This window comes from Mobula birostris, chromosome 9 (assembly GCF_030028105.1).
Source record: "Mobula birostris isolate sMobBir1 chromosome 9, sMobBir1.hap1, whole genome shotgun sequence".
Lineage (NCBI taxonomy): Eukaryota > Metazoa > Chordata > Chondrichthyes > Myliobatiformes > Myliobatidae > Mobula > Mobula birostris.
The window spans coordinates 133,420,782-133,440,023 of NC_092378.1; the positions used below are offsets into that span (position 1 = coordinate 133,420,782).

The 19,242-nt window shown below is 40.8% G+C and overlaps 1 protein-coding gene across 3 annotated transcripts in view; it reads right to left on the minus strand.

Moving 5' to 3' along the window:
- dnah3 (dynein axonemal heavy chain 3) overlaps positions 1 to 19,242 on the minus strand; it is a 147,224-nt gene that overhangs the window by 20,505 nt on the left and 107,477 nt on the right. For all 3 annotated transcript variants that reach the window (XM_072268862.1, XM_072268863.1, XM_072268861.1), the window contains 8 exons: positions 16,815 to 16,958; positions 13,293 to 13,959; positions 10,442 to 10,607; positions 9,686 to 9,902; positions 8,598 to 8,780; positions 7,788 to 7,986; positions 876 to 3,017; positions 246 to 471 (listed from right to left, as the gene is read on the minus strand). In XM_072268862.1, coding sequence (XP_072124963.1) covers positions 246 to 471; positions 876 to 3,017; positions 7,788 to 7,986; positions 8,598 to 8,780; positions 9,686 to 9,902; positions 10,442 to 10,607; positions 13,293 to 13,959; positions 16,815 to 16,958 — 3,944 coding nt within the window. The remainder of the gene's footprint in view (positions 1 to 245; positions 472 to 875; positions 3,018 to 7,787; positions 7,987 to 8,597; positions 8,781 to 9,685; positions 9,903 to 10,441; positions 10,608 to 13,292; positions 13,960 to 16,814; positions 16,959 to 19,242) is intronic.

Here is a 19,242-nt window from a genome sequence, read left to right on the forward strand (position 1 = left end):
CTCCACCTTACTCTTATAAAATCATTACTAAGCATTCTAAAAATCTAGTCTAATCCAATCAGGCATTTTCAGGTTTGCCAAGATTTGATTGAGGATAAAAGCAAATGTAATATTTCTTTTAAAATGTTAATTGAGGTTCATGGTTTCCAGATATTTTGTCATGTTTTTGTGTTTATGAACTTAAGGCACTTATAATCACCAACATTAAAAAAATGTATATTCAGCAAAATTAGAAATATTTGGACCTGAAGTTTTTGTTTGTGTTCTCTGGTGTTAACACTTCCTCACATATTTTCTCCAAAGTAGGCATCCAACTGGTTGCAAGGTGGCAGTTCTGTAATACGACCCACGTTCCAGATTCTAGAGCACCTTCTATCATTTCTGCTGCAATTGGCCCCTGGCCCTGACCAAGTGATATTGTTTGAGTGCCTTCGCCACCCATCCCAAGGTCCTCTGCAAACTTTAGCAAACCTGTGACACGAAATAAACAGTCATAAACATTTGTGATTTTTTCACATTTTTCCCAAGTACACAGCAGATAAACACTATAAGCAAAAGGATACATTTCGACAACATGCATACCTTCTGGTGGAAAAATAATAGAAAATCCTAAATGGTGGTGTCATAATTGAAATAAAATCAAAAATAAATTAAATTAATCTCACAGAAGCATTATTTGTACACTGAAATATTAGATGATGCAACATTAAACATCTGCAGCTTTTCCTGCTTACTATCTTCTCCCATTAACAAAAGTTTACAATTTGCTATTGTTCAAATAAGACAATGTAACAAGGATGAGATTAAAAGACTAAATTAGTTTTTGTTTTAACTCTTTGTTTTCTGCAAAATAAAGTTAATGGGATAAAGATTACCTGCCATGGGATCAGCTCCAGGTGAAAGAATAAATATCAAAGGTGCACAGCAATGGGAATCATTGTAACTACCAGCAAGATCAAAAGTTGGAGGTTCAATAAATGTTTTTCCCATGACACTAACAATGAATTGCTGCACGGCTGGAATAATTTTGTCTGGTCGGAAGCATCTGATAATAATTAAATGAGCCATTCCTTTTAAGGAACTCCACTGATCAGGAAGAACCTCCTCATGAGGCTTTGCAGCATCATAAATGACTTTCCACTTTGCTATGTTTTCAATCACATGACCCATCAAACCATATAGGTTTGGTAGGTTTGATGCCCGCACAATCTCCGCCCAGCTTTTATCCGATAGCCATTCAGTAGCTGGATTGGGATATGGGTTGTCAAGAGCTACACCACCAGTTAGCAAAAATCGCCAAACTTCATCGTCAACTTCTCCTTTGCCTTTCATTAGACCCACGTTAAGAAGCAGTGAAAACAGCAGCTTGTCCTTCTCAAAAAGAGAACGGCAGACATTGTTATAAATGCTCAATGTGAAGGTTTCTGTTATAGCCGAAATTCTTTTTGTCACATCTTCACTCTTTTTACTGTTTGCAATTGCTTGCACATACAAATTAATGAACCAAGTTAGGGAGTACTGATACATTGGCTCAATGTGAGCCAAATCAGAGATACAAAAGAATATAATAGACGAATGCATGGCAACAGGTTTGTAACCCATTCGTGTAATGTCTATTTCTTTCTCTGTCGCACTTGCAATTTGCTGCTTCTCAGATATTTCTTCTGAAAGCAGTTTGGAAGAAGACAGAACTTTAATGGCTGTTTCGTCTTCCAGGATATTTCCCTCTGATGATGACAAGACTTCAAGGATTTTGTCCTCTATCTCCTTGAGTTGCTTTTTGTTCTGTGCACTCTCTAATATTAACAGGTTCTTCTTTTCTTCCAACTCAGGTTTTTCTTTGGCAGCTACAATTCCCAATAATTGATCTTCCAGGCCCAGAGGTGTAATCATGAAGTTTAAGAGACAAACTTTTACTGCTACTTCAGGGAGATAGTGCGGGTTTCTCAAACGTGTTGTAATGTAGAATTTGAAATCATGCGAGTACTCAATTATATTTTCCCCTACTTTCATGACCTCCACCCCCTGCTGCTTAAACGTTTGTTTCAACAGTACTGGTTCAAGCATTGGATCCAAATCTTCACCAATATTTTCTAACAAGAGCGGGGTGCCAAACTGGATGGCATTTTCTAAACTTCTTACATAATTAGAGTCAGTTAATTTTATTACTCCAAGTCTATTGTTTTTCTCCATATTTTTGATCCATTTGTTTGCCTGACCTTGGGGATCAATCATTAAAGGCCACCTTCTTGAGTTAGACGTGATTATCCCATTGTCAATGGAAAATGCATCAACAGGCAGGCCTGCAATCTGCCAAGCACGGATTTTGACTGGATCTCCTAATGTGTTGCTTAGGGAAAAGTCATCTGTGCAAGGGATCATTTTCTTTTTACACAAGATCTGCCAGTCATTTAGGCACTCCTGGCGGAAATCAACCGTGAAAGCCCCTAAATAGGCTACAGTGCCAGAAGACAGAAGCACATCACCAGTCAGATCTATGTATCTTATCCCTAACAGGCGAGCAGCTTCAGTCCATCTGTCCTTCTCTCCACCGAGCCCACCTATCAACTTCTCAGCACGCACAAGCTTTTGTGAACAGAGCTCTATGTTATCCTCTAAATCCTTCTTTTTATTATTCATAATTTCAAAATCATCATTCAGTGTTTGAAGCTTGTCCTCCAAAGCTTTCAGTTCTCCCCGCTTAACATTGAGCATATCCATTTGGACAGCAAGTTCAGCCTCAGCAATCCTCAGCCTCTCACGTTTTGGTCCAACCACCTTAATCACACGTTCATACACTTCCATGGCTCTAACCCATTTGCACAATCCTTCACAGGCAGAGGACACATTTTTAATAACAGATGGTTGAAAATCTGGGTGACCTATAAATCTTTCTCTGATTCTTTTCATGACTGCAGGCGGAATATTGTCCTTGTCATAGGTCTTCAGGCTTTCAAGCAACTTTAGGTCTCCAAGAACCTTCTTAGATGGACCCCAATAATCCTCAATCATTTTGCCTGTGTAAAAAATAAAGAAAAAAATTAAAATTGTACATATAAATACTTCTGTGTCCTTCCTGGTATAATTTCAGCATTTTTTTCCAAGTTCATCAGTGAAAAAACATGGAATAATATAGGGTATTTATTTCTCCAAAACAGACAGTGTTTTTGGAGGTTTCTGGATAGGTCTCCAAAGATTTGTCAAACATGATTTTCTGTTCATAAAACTATGTTCCAATTCTGCCTAATCATCAGACGATTTTCTAAGCATCTACCACAGTGTTAGACTGAATGAGCTATGCTTTTCTCACCCTCTTCTCTGAAACGGTAGTGTTTCATTGGCCATTTTCCAGTCTACTGAGGTAGCTCCAGAATCTAACAAATTTCAGGAAATCTTCATTAATACATCCACCGCTCTACAGCACAGAACCAAGTTGACCACTGCATCCTCCCTGCTAGTCCCTCTTCCCACATTCGGTGCACAGCCCTCAAGTCCTTCCCTACCATATACCTGTCATTCAACTATACCCACCTCGACCAGTTCCTCTGACGGCTCATTCCAGGTACTCACCACCCTCTGGGTAAAGAAGTTACCTCTCAGGTCTCTCTGAACTCTCTCCTGTCTTGCATACGTGCCTTCTTGTTTTGGACTCCTCAACCCTGAGGAAAAGACTATGACCTTCCCATGCAGCCACAGATTTTAGTCATGCACATAATATTTACCTAGTTATAATTGCTTTAACCTCCCTGGCATATATTTTTAATGGTACTAATGACTTCAAATTCTTCACTGATGATAGAATAGTTCCTTTTAATTTCTGTTGTATTTAAGGCAATAAGGACACAAGTAAATGCTTCAGCCAATTTTCTTAATACTCTCTCCTGTCATTACTGTTAAGAGATCCATAATTAGTTTATCACCTTCCATTCTACATTATTGGAGACACTCGTAATATTTTGTGCTGCTAAATTGACTATCTTTTCTCTCTACCAGCTTTTGACAGTATGTTGCTACTTCCTTAAGCTATGCAAATCCTTCAGAATGACTACCCTAAGAAATGTTAAATAGATTTAAAAGTGGAAAACAATTATTCCTGGGGTATCTTGCAAATAATTTGGAGCTCTTTGCTTTCAGCTTTGGAAAGCTAATGCATTTAGGAGCAGCCCAGTCGTGCTGTTGCTGTGACCTCTGGTGCTGCCTGTCTTGTGCAGCTCAATGAGCCGGACAGCAGTATTGGCTGGAGTCAGAGCCTTGTGCTCTGACTCTTGGTAGGGTCACCAATGCAAACAGGTCAAAGGGCAGAAGACAAACTAAGAGTGGTTCACTGGTCTTTCGGGTTCAGGGGTTCAGCTCAGGGTTAACGACTCTGACTGGCAAAACAAAATTGTTATGGAAACAGCAGCAGGAAGCTGCTTTAAATGCCAGTGATGTAACAGGCTGTAGCTATGTCGGTGAGAATGTGGAAAAAATAAAATGGATTCAGGAAAAATTGAAGTCAAAATGGCTGCTTGATAATCAGTGCAGTTGTTCCAGTGCACACACTCTCTCTCTGATTCTATTCAGCATTAATTCCAAGTGCTGGTCAGTACACCTGAGTGACTGGGCATGAAACAATGCACATTGCAGAGCTTGGTTATCGCCTCAGGCAAGAGTCAGGAATGGGATCGGAGTATTCGGAAGGTCAGTATTTTACTTCAACGTTAAAGAGCTATTTTTACCTTGCTTAGACTACTAAAATCAAATGGAAACAGATTTGTCAACTGGAGCTAAACCTCTCTTCCCCTGTTGATACAAAGAAAGCTACTAGCCAGATCGACTCCATCAGACCATGTGACTATAAGTCATAGGAGCAGAGTTAGGCCATTCAGCCCACTGAGTCTGCTTCACCTGGGCTAAAGCTGATTTATTATTCCTCTTAACCCCCAATTTTCCTACCCTTTTCCCATTACCTTCGACACCCTGATTAATCAGGAGGGAAGAGGGAGGGAGGGGAGGGAGGGAACACCGACTCAGACCATGAAAGGCCTGCGTTGGGCATTTTCATGCCTTACAAGGCGCAGATTGGAAGTCTGTGTGGGGCGCCACTCCTCACACAGACTAGAGCAATGTGTGGTTAAGTGCTTTGTTCAAGGACACAAACACATTGCCACAGCTGAGGCTCAAACTAGCGACCTTCAGAACACTAGACGAATGCCTTAACCACTTGGCCACGTGCCCAACACGTGCTCCTGATTAATCAAGAACCTATCAACCTCCGCCTTAAATATACCCAATGACATGGCCTGCACAGCCGTCTGTGACAATGAATTACACAGATTCACCACTCTCTGGCTAAAGAAATGTTTCCTCATTTCTGTTCTAAATGATGTCCCCCTATTATGAGGCTGTGCCCTCTGGTTCTAGACTCACCCACTACAGGAAACATCCTCTCCATATCCACTCTATCTAGGCCTTTCAACATTCACCTGAACTCTAACGAGTACAGGCCCGGAGCCATCAAACACTCCTTATATATTAACCCTTTCATTCCTAGAGTCATTCTCGTGAACCATCTCTAGACCCTCCCCATGCCGGGACATCTTTTCTTAGATAAAGGGCCCAAAACAGCGCATAATACTCCAAGTGTGAACTGATCAATGCCTTATAAAGCCTCAGCATCACAGCCTTGCTTTTGTATTCTAGTCCTCTCAAAATGAATGCTAACATTGCATTTACCTTCCTTACCACCGACTCAACCTGCAAGTTAGCCTTTAGGGAATCCTAAACAAGGACTCCCAAGTCCGGCTGCACCTCTGATTTTTGAGTTTTCTCCCCATTTGGAAAATAATCCACACCTTTCTTCTTTCTACCAAAGTGCCTTCACTATACTCAACTTGCCACCTCTTTGCCCATTCTCCTAACCTGACTAAGTCCTTCTGCAGGCACCCTGCTTCCTCAACACTACCTGCTTCTCCATCTACCTTTGTATCATCCACAAACTTGATCACAAAGCCATCAACTCCATCATCCAAATCACTGACATATAACGTGAAAAGAATTGGTCCCAACATCCGCCCCCCCCCCCACCCCGGAACGCCACTAGTCACCAGGAGCCAATCAGAAAAGGATCCCTTTATTCCGACACTTTGCCTCCTACCAATCAGCTAATGCTTTATCCATGTTCATATCTTTCCTGTAATACCATGGGCCCTTATCTTGCTCAGCAGCCTCATGTGCGGCACCGTATCAAAGGCCTTCTGAAAATCCAAACAAACTACACCCACTGACTCTCCTTTGTCTACCTTACCTGATATTTCCTCAAAGAATTCCAACAGATTTTTCAGGCAAGATTTCCCCTCCAGGAAACCATGCTGACTTTGGCTTATTTTGGCATGTGTCTCCAAATACCCCAAAACCTCATCATTAATGATAGACTACCAACAACTTTCCAATCACTGAAGTCAGGCTAGCTGGCTTATAATTTCCTTTCTTCTGCCTCCGTCCCTTCTTGGAGTGACATCTGCAATTTTCCAGTCCTCCAGAACCATTCCAGGATCTAGTGATTCTTGAAAGATCATTACTGATCAAGACCATTGGCAATACTGTATGTGCTAGCAAGAGGGCTGATTTTCTCCTGCACTGTCTATACTTCCATCAAACTCATTGACTAGGGAGAAGTGGGGAGCCACAACCTTTCTACGAGTTTCAATGTTCAAAGTTCTAAGTAAATTTTATTATCCAAGTACATATATGTCACCATTACAACCCTGAGGTTCGTTTTCTTGTGGGCATACTCAGCAAATCTATAGAATAGTAACAAGAACAGGATCAATGAAAGATCTACCAGACTGCAGAAAACAACAAACTGTGCAAGTTCAAATATAAATAAATAGCGATAAATAATGAGATAGAGAGTCGTTAAAGTGAGGTCATTGGTTGTAAGAACATTTCAATGATGGGGCAAGTGAGTGTAGTTATTCCTTTTAATTCAAAAGCCTGATGGTTGAGGGGTAGTAACTGTTCTTGAACCTGTTGGTGCGAGTCCTGAGGCCCTTGTACCTTCTACCTAATGGCAGTGGCGAGAGGAGAGCATGTCCTGGGTGGTGGGGATTTCTGATGATGGGGGATGGAATGGAGATTCAATGGAATGAGAGAACCCAGTTATGGCTTTCATTCTACTGCTGTCACAGGGACTTACTGCCAAAAGGGTCAGACAGAAACTAAACATAAAAATGTTTTCAATGTGTTCTGAGGCAATTCTCACCCTTTAAACTCTCCAATTGTTCACAGTGTCAGTTTCAAACTCAGTGGCAAGGATCTACTGAGGGACCAAGCTTACATTCTTAATTATCCCAATTTCAGAAAATGGATTAGGGTTTGAAAAATGCCAGAAAATCCCATCTCATTTCATCAACAGGGGGAAAAAACCAGCTGTTCTGAATATCAAAAACAATCAGCAAAATTATTCATCGCAACTTTAAAGTTTTCAGCCCTTCATTAGGGAAAGTTAGATGTATATTACGTCCTGTACATCCTGAAAGGTGTTATTTTTTAGACTTCAGAAGTTTGTAGATATCTGCACGGCTACCTGCCATACAAAATAAGATCCATTATTTTCAAGCACAAAATTGATCTTTCTTATAATTCAAAGTAATACAAAAAAGTCGCAACCTAGTTCAGTGGGTTCACTTCAGTTTGCAAAAAGCTGCTTGGAGATTGCCTTGATTGCAAATATTGTCATTTTAATATAAAAGAGTGATCATTAATGGCAGGGTTAAAGTAATCCCAAAATCAATTAAGTACTGCACCTGATCCACTTGGATCTGGTTTTCTTTCTGGTTTTATTCCTTTCATTACGCAGATACTTTCCATCACCAGCTTTATGGGACCAGGCGGATTCTGCATAGTCTTTACCACTGTGATGTCAGCAGGCTTCAGAGTATCAAGGGCTGCCACAGCAGCTTCTAATGCTGGCATGGCTTCTGCAAGATCTCCCTCACATTCGTCCTGCAGAAACATTCCAACGATATAAAATAAAACATCCCAAAAAAGGCCAAGCTTAATGACTGCAAACACAGACTGTAGCCCGTTCTTTTTTGTCAGCAAATTTACTTCTTAGTCCCCATTTACTTGCAAAGTTAGTCACACCATTGTGTAATCATCTTAAATTAAATCCACAAGATGCCTAATCAACATCACCCTAAACAAACCAAAATTATCACTGATAATAGAGTATTGTTAGAACAATCTACTACCCTTTTTTTGTAAATCAGTGGATGCTCTATTGACAATCTTAAAATGTAATTAGGATATCTGGACTATTTTATGCAATATATTAGATTTAATGCTTAATTAATTAGCTTTAGGCATTTACAGAAAATTGGTTGCACAGTAACATTTAATTAGTTTTCTTTCTCCCATCTTCACTCTGATCTCTACAGCGAAGTTCGATAATATTATTGGGAATATACCATTAGGATCCTGACTTAGGAAGAGGAGTTTGGCTTACAACAGTGTTTGAATGGGAGAAGCAAATCTGCTACAAGCTGACATTATCAAGGAAAGGAAATCAGCCTAATTGTTCACCAGAAAATTTATTGTTATTACCAGTGTTGTACCTTAATTGCTTGTGCATCAGCTGCAGCCTCATTAGCCACCATCTCATCTGCTGCAACCAACTCCCTCTTTGCATCAACTTCAACAGTTTCTTCTTCAATTTTGACCATCATCTTGTCAGTCTCAGCAGATGTCTTAATTAGCTCGGGCTGCAAGTCTGTGAGCTCCTTCTGCATAACAGAAACCTAATCGGGGGGATCATAACACAAAGCAACAATTAGAAATAGTTGCATACTATGTAATGTGGCAACATAATGAAACATCATTACAATGTTACAATGAAACATCATCCTGGATGATGTGCAAAGAACTTGTAAGTCCCGTCACGAGTACCAAAGCCTGGGTTTCTTTGCCTGAATCAAAGGTAATAATTTTACCAAATAGATGAAAGACAGAGTGAAACACCCACCTACTGCACATACTTTGTAATTTTTTTTCATTGACTTAACATGAAAATGAGTAGAGTCTATCTTTCTTTCAGCAAGCTACTCTGTTGGTTTACTGTGCAAGGGTGAAAATTATTGTACAATTGTAAAGTTACCATCAGGACTGAAATATTCTGCCAGCAATAGAGCAATGTTACACTTGGATCAAAATAAGTTGCAATTCGGGTGTCATCATGTCCATTAAAATAATTATAACCAAGCTAATGTTAGTCATTACTAAAAACCATGCTAGGATTCAAGGAACCCAATGACTTTTCTCAACGCGGAAAAATACAATTCTATATTTTTTGTTTGGTCTTCTAGTTACAGAATGTCACCATGAAATAGTCCATAAATCCAAGAATAGTCAGATACATGTTTTTAATGTTTGTGTAGAGTTCAGATCCTGTATTTGTCTCTGCCCTTCATTACACATGTCTCCATGTTTACCAGCATATCAGAGCAAATGATGACATGTACTAGAGGAATAAATAACATTTTCCCCACTATTTCCCTATTCTTTTTAAGAGCTCACAGTGACTACTCACTGGGTACCCATGACGGAACTGGTAATAAGTCACAGGCCATTCCAGACAGTGCGAGATATGATCATTGATGGGAAGACCGCACCTCCCCCCCCCCCCCCCCAGCATCAGTAAACTCACCTGTGAAGATGCAAAGTCGAGTTTCTCTAGACCAATGAGATAGCGATTTCTCATTAGGTCAATTTCATGTCTCTTCATGTTAAGAAGAACTTTAAAGGTCTGGATCAATTCCAGGTAGGACGTAGGTGTTACGTAGTTGTACCTCCGCAACACTGAGAAATATTTTGTTGACAGGTTTCTTGCACTCTCCTGGAAATACTTGCACATTGCAACAACTCTGCAAAAATACAGAAATGTTCAAGAACTTGTTGGCAAATAATTTTTTTTCTCTATTTCACATTAAAAATTACACAAGTTATATTGACCAAATTAAAATGTGTAAGATTTTCATGAAATAGTCAATTTAATCTGCAACATTTCTGAACCATGATTAACAAAAATAAAGGCTGGTTTTGTGAGGGGGAAATCAGCAGCATTAAGTGTGGGGGGGGGATGGGCCTATTCTGCACTGTAGGTCAATAAATTAAAAAAAATACAAATCTGACCTTCATTTGAAGGGCTGAAGGTAAGAAAAATAACATTTATGAAGATATACACCGTCAGTTTTACTTAAAAGCTAGAGAAGTACAATTAACCACAACAGGTAGAACTTAATAGCTAACCATGTAATAGGTGTTCACTGCTTAATTATAATTTGGTTGTAATTTGCATTGTTAGGTTCCACTGCAGGCTTGTAAGCTCTAAATTACAAAATCAGTTGTACATAACACAGAAACTTGTTACTGTACAGAAGGTAAACATCACTTGCAAGCTTACTCTTTCCTGACTTCATACTCCAATTCTACATCTTCTAAAAATTTGTGTGCCACCATTTCTAAAGCATCTCTTGGCCAAACTTGGAACCAGTCAATGGTGCAGCAATTTATGAGCGAAGGGAACATTCGCAAACGATTCCGAAAGGCATCTCCAATTGGGCTCATGACTGTGCAGAAACACAAAAATGATGGATGGATTAAATTATTTTCAATTAGATTTGCCCACAGTGTTAAACACATAATCTGGATGCTGAGAGGGTGTCAAAGAGGAAAACGATCAGTTTAAACATGTAGGAGCCTAATACACACATAAATGTTCTTATTTAACAATTATTGTAAGGAATGAGGCTTGGCCAAAATAGATAGCACAGCTACAATCTAATAGTACATTTTAATATTGTTATACTTCCTGGTAATAAAACCCAAATGAGGGAAGATATTGAATTACACCTATTTCTAATACTACTTTTTTTACATGCTTTATGCAGGCATTTAATTAAACCCCACACACTAAACACAATCAGGTACATACTCCACAATTTTCCTAAATGCTATGTTTGTTCCCCACATACTGTGCTTTTATACAGAGATCAGCAGGTATGACCGTGTCTCTGTATTCAGATCAACGGTCCTTCAAGAAGTCTGCGTTCATTTTGAAAGGCTCTCGTCATCTGTACATGCCCAATTCACCTAACTACCTTCGGGGAGGAGGTAAAAGAGCCTGAAGACTCAACATTTTAAGAACAGCTTCTTCCTCTCTGCCACCAGATTTCCGAATGGTCTGTGAACACGACTTTCACTATTGCACTGTTGGTTTTTGTGATTTCCATGCATTCGCTGCACTGCCTCCAGAAAACAACAAATTTCAAGACATATATCTGTGGTAATAAGCCTGATTTTCATTCATCAAACTGTGAACAATATGCACCTTAGTACCACTCACTTATGCATACTTACCCACAAATAGTTAATATCGAAGCAAGCCTTCCAGACAGGTAAGGCCTGGGTGCAAGTTTAAGCATGACCTGGCTTGTGACAATAAGAGACTGGTATGTATATTCTCCACATTGTAGGCCCCTTATCGCTATCACTGGGCTTTTAGACCTCACACCACTAGAATGGCACCCCTCCACCCCTTCAATGACTGTTGGTAATCTTGATTCCACTCCCTCTTACCTCATCCCAACTGCCTTGACCTGATCAGTGAGGCCTACATTCCCTAAGCTTCCTTAAGGTTGTTATAGCCGGGGGCGTTAATGGGGACAAGCTCTCACTACCAGTTAGATGCTCCCAATGGCGTGCGACTTAAATAACTTCTGACAACCAAGTCCAGCTCCTGGCCTTCACGTGTGGCTTAGCTACTAAGCTCAGTGGAACCGTTTCCACTGACAGGAGAAGGGGCAAAGGTGGGTTATTGACACCTTAAAACCAGTCGCTTTGGGCAGATGGGGCTCATCAGCTGTGGTTGGCAGCTCATCTAGGAGAAGGAAAACTCTGATCTCAAACCTCCGCTGCCTTGTGGTTCTACCCGCTCATGGGGAGGGCTTGGGGAGTGAACCCCGAGGGGGGGAAAATCTGGAGCTGGAGACACAAAGGCAGTCCTACATTGAGTTCAATGCTGACTGGCAGACCCTGTGACGCTGCTGGTACCAAACTGTATTGGTCTCTGCCATTCCTTTGGGTTCACCAGATGCTGCAGAGGGGGAGATTACTATATGAGCAACATCGTGTTCTGCACAGCTAGGATGCAATATTCATGGTCAACTCTGACCGACGGAGGCCTCAACAACTCAATAACCCCTATATTCCCTCTTCCATTCTGACATTCTCTACCATCCCTCCTTCAGACTCAGACACAAACCCCAAGCTGACCCACAAGCCAAGTTCCTCCTGTAATCCAGCAGTAGAAGAGGAAAGCCATTTTGTAGCTTTCTATGCAAAACCTGGGGCTTCATGTGTATTGGGACCTTGCTGCGGGGCAGCATGAACAAACCGAACACTGCCACCTCTCCTCCCCCTCTCCCTCGCCCATTGCCCATATGTGCCTTTTGATGTGCTCAACAATTGCCAATCCTATATGATCAAAGGGATGAAAGGAGTGGATTATATCACACTTGCAACAGAACACGGTTAAACCTCCCCAAACCAGCACGTGACAAATTATATTTGTTTGTGCTGAATTAGATTCAGGTCCCAAATGGATGTGAAATGCTGCTATAATTGCAGCATTTTAAATTCCCAACCAAGCAGAATCACTACTGTATGTCACCAGACATATTGTGATTCAATTGATATTAAAACCTGGGCCAAACCTATGGAAGGATTTTCTGCAGAGAGTGGTGCGGACAGCCCAGCGCATCTGTGGATGTGAACTTCCCACTATTCAGGACATTTACAGAGACAGGTGTGTAAAAAGGGCCTGAAGGATCTTTGGAGACCCGAGTCACCCCAACCACAAACTATTCCAGCTGCTACCATCCAGGAAACGGTACCGCAGCATAAAAGCCAGGACCGGGCTCCAGAACAGCTTCTTTCACCAGGCCATCAGACTGATTCATTCACACTGATACAATTGTATTTTTATGTTATTTTGGCTGTCCTGTTGTACATACTACTTATTATAAATTACTATAAATTGCACATTGCAGATTTAGATGGAGACGTAATGTAAAGTTTTTTACTCCTCATGTATATGAAGGATGTAAGTAATAAAGTCAATTCAATTCAATTCAATTCAAATATGTACTTGCATTTATATATTGCACTTTTCATGATTTCAAGATGTCCTAAAGCACCTTACGATACTATTTGAAGCCTAGTCATTAGTGTTATTCAGGAGTATGAAATCTTACCTAATACAATGTGCAGGTTAGCCTTGACTTTCTCAATGAAGTAATTGTACAGTGATAGTGGAGTGGCTTCAATTCTCTTCCCATCTGCCCTGGCCACTGACTGCATCTTTTCCAACAATTCAGCTTTCTCGTCTGCTGGGAAGATATTGGGTACATCCCCCGTGTTCAGCAACATGTTGATGTCTTCCACAAATGACTCGTCCTTAACTTGGCTGTCGCTAAACATAAAAACGGTCTGCGTACCTTCAGCTCCAGTTTTGGTCATTATACGCTTGACATCGTCTCTCCACTCGTTTTTGCCATAGTTCTTTGTGATTTCAATTTGAAAGAAGTTAAAGTCATTCATGAAGGTGGACAGTTTTGTAGCACTCTGCCTGCCACTGCCACCAACGCCCACCAGGAGCAAATGCCCATTGTCCTGCTTCAGAACTCTGCATATTCTTGAGATGTGCTCGATAGCAAACTTGAACATAACCAAGGCCATTGGAGTCCTACTGACATTGTTGTACTCTGCCAGATAGTATTCCATGATTGATGTGAGTTGTTTTAAGTCTGTAATCTCATCATAAGCCTTCACATTAGCATCTGGCTTTAGATAATCGCCAAAGAATAGACTTCGGATATTGTCATCAGTAACTTTTCCTGATCGAGTTAAATGGCTCAAAACCTGTAGGGCATGGACAGAAACTGATATTATACATATTATTAATGTTTTTCTTTAAAAGAAAACATTAAAAATGAACCAAAGATCATTGGGTATTTCAATTAATACTTTATCCTCAAAAATAAAAAGGCACTGTTCAAGAAAGTGCTTCAGACAGTGCAATTTTTCCTAGGGCAAGATCTGCCAAATTGGCAAGAATTTCAATCATACATTATAATAGCTGTGCCTCACTATTGAACTGTAAAGCTGAATTACTGGAATATGCAGATTAAATAATTGGTGATCTTAATCCTCATCCAGCACTGATTTGATGTCAGCCCTGCCAAGTTGCAACATGTGAATCACCAAATGCCAAGTGTGAGTCATGCATAGCAAAGCCTGAACAGGAGGAACCAGCCACTCCTTTCCTGCTGCCCACACGCTCCCTTTATAGTCCCTGTTACCATAGAAGGAAAGAAGATGCATTTCCTCCATTCTGGTCTGTCACAGTCAGTGCAATGTGGCCTTCTCGCCACTGGAGAGACAACGTGTATTCTGTGAACATTTTTGCATTGGTTGTATGTCATTTCAGCTCCTCTTCCCATTCCCGCAGCGGCCTGCCTGTTCTCAGCCTTCTCCACAGCCAAAGTGAAGCTAAAGACAACACATATCCCATTTGTGTAGCCTTCAACCCAAAAGTATGAAACATTGAACTTCCCAATTTGAAGCAGCCCATTCCCCCCTCCCCATGTTCCTTTCCCACCTCCATCAGTCCATCCAGGATCTCTCCTCCTTTATTCACCTTTCCCATCCTTACCCTTCGTTACCTATCACCCTTCCCTACCTGCTTCCATCTGCCCATCATCCACACACCTATTTACCTGGGTTCCCGCTCCCTTGGTTCACCTATCCTATCTCCCCCACCTGGTACCATCTGCCCATCAACCCTCTCACATTTAGTTCCACCTATCACCTACCAGCCTTTGTATTTACCCTTCCACCTCTGTGACCCCACCCCTCCCCTCACCTGCACCATCTGCCTAATCTTTTTTCCTCAAGCTTCAGGCCAGTAGGTGTGGACAGGCAGGTTGGGGCAGCACAGTAGCGCCGTGGTTAGCACAATTGCTTTACTGCACCAGTGATCACCCATCGGGATTTGATTCCTGCCGCTGTTTGCAAGGAGTTTGTAAGTTCTCTCTGTGACCACGTTGGTTTCCTCCGGGTGCTCTGGTTTCCTCCCATATTCCAAAACGTACAGGTTAAGGTTAGGATTAGTAATTTCCAGTTATGCTATATTGGTGCATGGCAACACTTGCAGGCAGTCCCTAGTGTTATTGATTTGATGCAAATGACACATTTCACTGTATGCTTTGATGCACATGTGACAAATAAAGCTAATCTTTTCTCCTTTTCAGTATTTGTCTCAACATGCTCCCTCCCACCATCTCATCTGGCGTCACCTACTAGCCTTTGCCTCCCTCTCCCCCTCACGTCTCTGTACTGGCTACCTTCTTTCTACATTCTCAGTCCTGATGCAGTGTCTTGTCCAAAACCTCAACAATCCCTCTGCCACCACAAATCTGCTTAAACTAATGCATTCTTCCAGAACTTTATTTTAGCCCTAGAGTGCTACATTACGAAAAAAATCATTCACCCTAAAAATGGTCTTCTTTGGATCAGCTCATATCTGCAGAACTTATTAGCTAAGAGAAGTTGGATGATAGCTAGTGGGCTTTTGTTGATGGAGTTCTCTAAAGAGTTTCCTGGAAGACAGCTAAAGCTTAGTCTTTCAATAACAAAAATATTAGGAACTTAATTTGTGAAGATCTGTGGAGTTTAGAAATATAGGAAAGCTCAGTAAAAGTTATGAATCAAATAAGTTGTCCCACATGGGACTATTTGGGCAGCACAGATTCATGATGATGTAGAATTAAAATACAATTATTACAAGATTATATTTCAATGAATAAATTGTAATTTAGACAGTGGAAAAAAAAGAAAAATATGAGAAATGGAAGCTGATGCAGGAACTGCACTGCTCACACGTGCATTAGTATCATCCACAACAATTATTGTGCATTTGTTGCTCTTGAAAAGCTGGTAAGAAACTACTAACTTGAACTGTGGCAGCCATTTTGGTGAAGGTACTGTTGGAATGAGATTCCAGGGTTTAGATTCAGTGACGCACTTTCAAATCAGGACAACCTGCAACTCAGAAGGGAACCAGCAAATGGTGGTGGCACCCAAGTGCCTGCTGCCCCGGCTTTTCTTGAAGGTAGAAGCCACTGGCTTAAGAGGTGCTTTTGGAAAAACCTGAATGAGTGGCAAGTAACACGTGTGCATTTGTAGATAGCACAGACTGCAGTCACTGCAGCTGGTGCCGGAGGGAATGAATGTTTTGTGTAGTGGATGAGTTGCCAATCAGAAGATGAGCTGTTTTAACCTGGATGGTGTTGAGTTATTGCGGGCTGTCCAGACAAGTGCAGAGTATTCCATCACATTCCTGATTTGCCCCTCTCAGATGGTGGAAAAGCAGAGGGTCCATTGTCACCTAGTCTTGTAAGCCATGGCATATGAGTGACCAGTCCTGTTGGCTTTCTTGTCATTGGAGACCTCCCTCCACCACCCCTGGAATGCTGGTGGCCTAGATTAATAGTAATCTCCAAGTGTAATTTTCAATAAAATGTAATTTTACTGAATGTCAAGGATAGGTGTTCAGCCTAGATACACTCTCATGTTGAAGATGGTTAATGCTTGCTTTTGTAAACAGGCATAGCTGACCATTTTTCCCACATACCAGTGTGATGACTCAAGCTCAGTCCGTTTCTTTGTCACTAGAGCAAGCTTAAAAACAACAGACAAGATACATTTAACAATACCTTATCAACAGATTGTTTAAAGAAATTTGACGTAGTTTCTTTAATAATCTGGAAAAATGTCTGCCTGTCTTCCTCAGCAATCAGTCTATCGTAAAAGACTCTGTAGACTTCATGAATCCAGAGCCGGATCAATTTGTCCCCCTCCTGTAAAAAGAAATCATTCAATCATTCACAGTGAGTAACTGAAAATATCTCGAGCTGTCCTCTACAAATGAAATTGGTGAGGGCATGAGTTATAGTATTAAATTACAACAGTACAGAACACAAGTTCCTCCAGTCAAAGGCACTCGTGATTTCTACGTTAGAGGCTCTAATCGTTGCATAATACACAATACATGGGCTAAATGCCTAATATTTTTGAAAGGAAGAGATTAACATTGCCTCAAAATAGATAATCTCTTCTGACAGAGGCGGAAAGTTTTGTGACATTGTGTCTATTCATTCTCGTGTAGGTAGCAAAACAATTGGAAGTGACGCACTTCTTTAAATAAATTCTTTATTGACTTTGCCTATGAAGCAAATGATGGTCTGAGACTAATTTAAATAAAGGCATCATTTAAAATGTAACCATAATGATGGTTTTTGGGAGACCTTATCAATAGATCATATTCACTTTGGGGACAGAGGTATTTTAATATTTATCCCTAAATTCATTGTTATCCTATCAACATACTGATCCATGAAAACTGTGCCATTCCAAAGGAGGAACAACATTTAACTAGTATTAACTCAACCTATAATTAATTATTCTTCTTTAGTTCGATCAGGATTATAAAAGCATTTCTAGAGGATTGTAATTCAAATTTAGCTGATTGTGGGATTCAGTTATGATACATTCTCCAAGTGTAATAAATAGTTTAGAAATGGAAACAGCATTCAGCAGGTCAAGCAATATCGACACAGAGGGAAACTGAACAGATATTTGTGTCAAGGATCCTTCATCAGAATGGGAAAAGTGAAAAAGTAGGCAGTGTTTTAAGTTGCAGAGGGGAGAAGGGTGAAGAGAACTGAGGGAATGCCTGTGATAGGGTGCAGACCAAAGTTGTCAAGAGTATTAAATACAGAAAACAGAAAAGGGAAAAGAAACAAAATGAAACAGGAGGAACCAGTCACATCTTTGGAAAGGGAGAAAAGATTCCGTCAGCTAAAACTGTTCAATTGACAGTACACAAGAAATGCTGTAGGCGCTGGTAATCTTGAGCAACACACACAAAGTATTGCAGGAACCCAGAAAGCATGTTCTGGAAACTGCAATGAATCCAGATGGAAGATGAAATGCTATTTCTTAGAGACAAAAAGTAGCAGTTGGATAAATAATTAAAATGAAAGGCAACTGGAAGTTTAGACCCACCACCTTTCCACCATCTGAGAGACACTAATCAGGTATGTGATGGAATATTGCCTGGACAACCCACAAGAACTCAGCACCATCCAGAAAGAAACAATAATAGAAACATAAAAACATAGAAAACCTACAGCACAATACAGGCCCTTCAGCCCACAAAGTTGTGCCAAACATGTCCCTACTTTAGAAATTACTAGACTTATCTATAGCCCTCTATTTTACTAAGCTCCATGTACCTATCTAAATATCTCTTAGAAGACCCTATCATATCCCTTCTGAATGATGGCATTCACCAAAGGGATTGGATCATTTGCGTTTGGTTTCTCCAGCGTAAAGGAGGCCACAATGTGAGCACCAAATGCAATACACTAAATTGGAAGAAGTGCAAGTGATCAGCTGCATGGATCCACAGTAACTTGGCCATCTGGATTCGGAATTTGCTTGCCCATAGAAGACAGTGGACAGTGGTCGATGGGTCTTTAACTATTGGTGTTCAGCAGGGATTCTCCTGAGCTGACAATGGAAAAACAATTTTAGTGGAAAATCTGGGTGGAAATGCAGTGTGCACCTGATATAGTAGCTGAGGTGGCAAAATTAGCTTCTCTCCTGTTCTGCTCAAGCAGCTGAACGGTTTTACCATAACAAAAGCCTGTATCTTTGCAGCCAGCATACTGAATCTTGTTATGCCTTAGGACTAACACGTGACAATGGACAATTATGGAAACAACAGGAATTCTGCAGATGCTGGAAATTCAAGCAACACACATAAAAATTGCTGGTGAACGCAGCAGGCCAGGCAGCATCTCTAGGAAGAGGTGCAGTCGACGTTTCAGGCCGAGACCCTTCGTCAGGACTGGCGAAGTCTTGCCAGTCCTGACGAAGGGTCTCGCCCTGAAACGTCGACTGCACCTCTTCCTAGAGATGCCGCCTGGCCTGCTGCGTTCACCAGCAACTTTTATGACAATTATGGAAACGTAAGTTTCTCACCTTTTCGGAACTCTGATAAAACATGGTAAACTAACTGTGCTATTTGTCACCTTAAGTGATTACTATGCATTTTAAATCTTGGGTAATCTGGACATC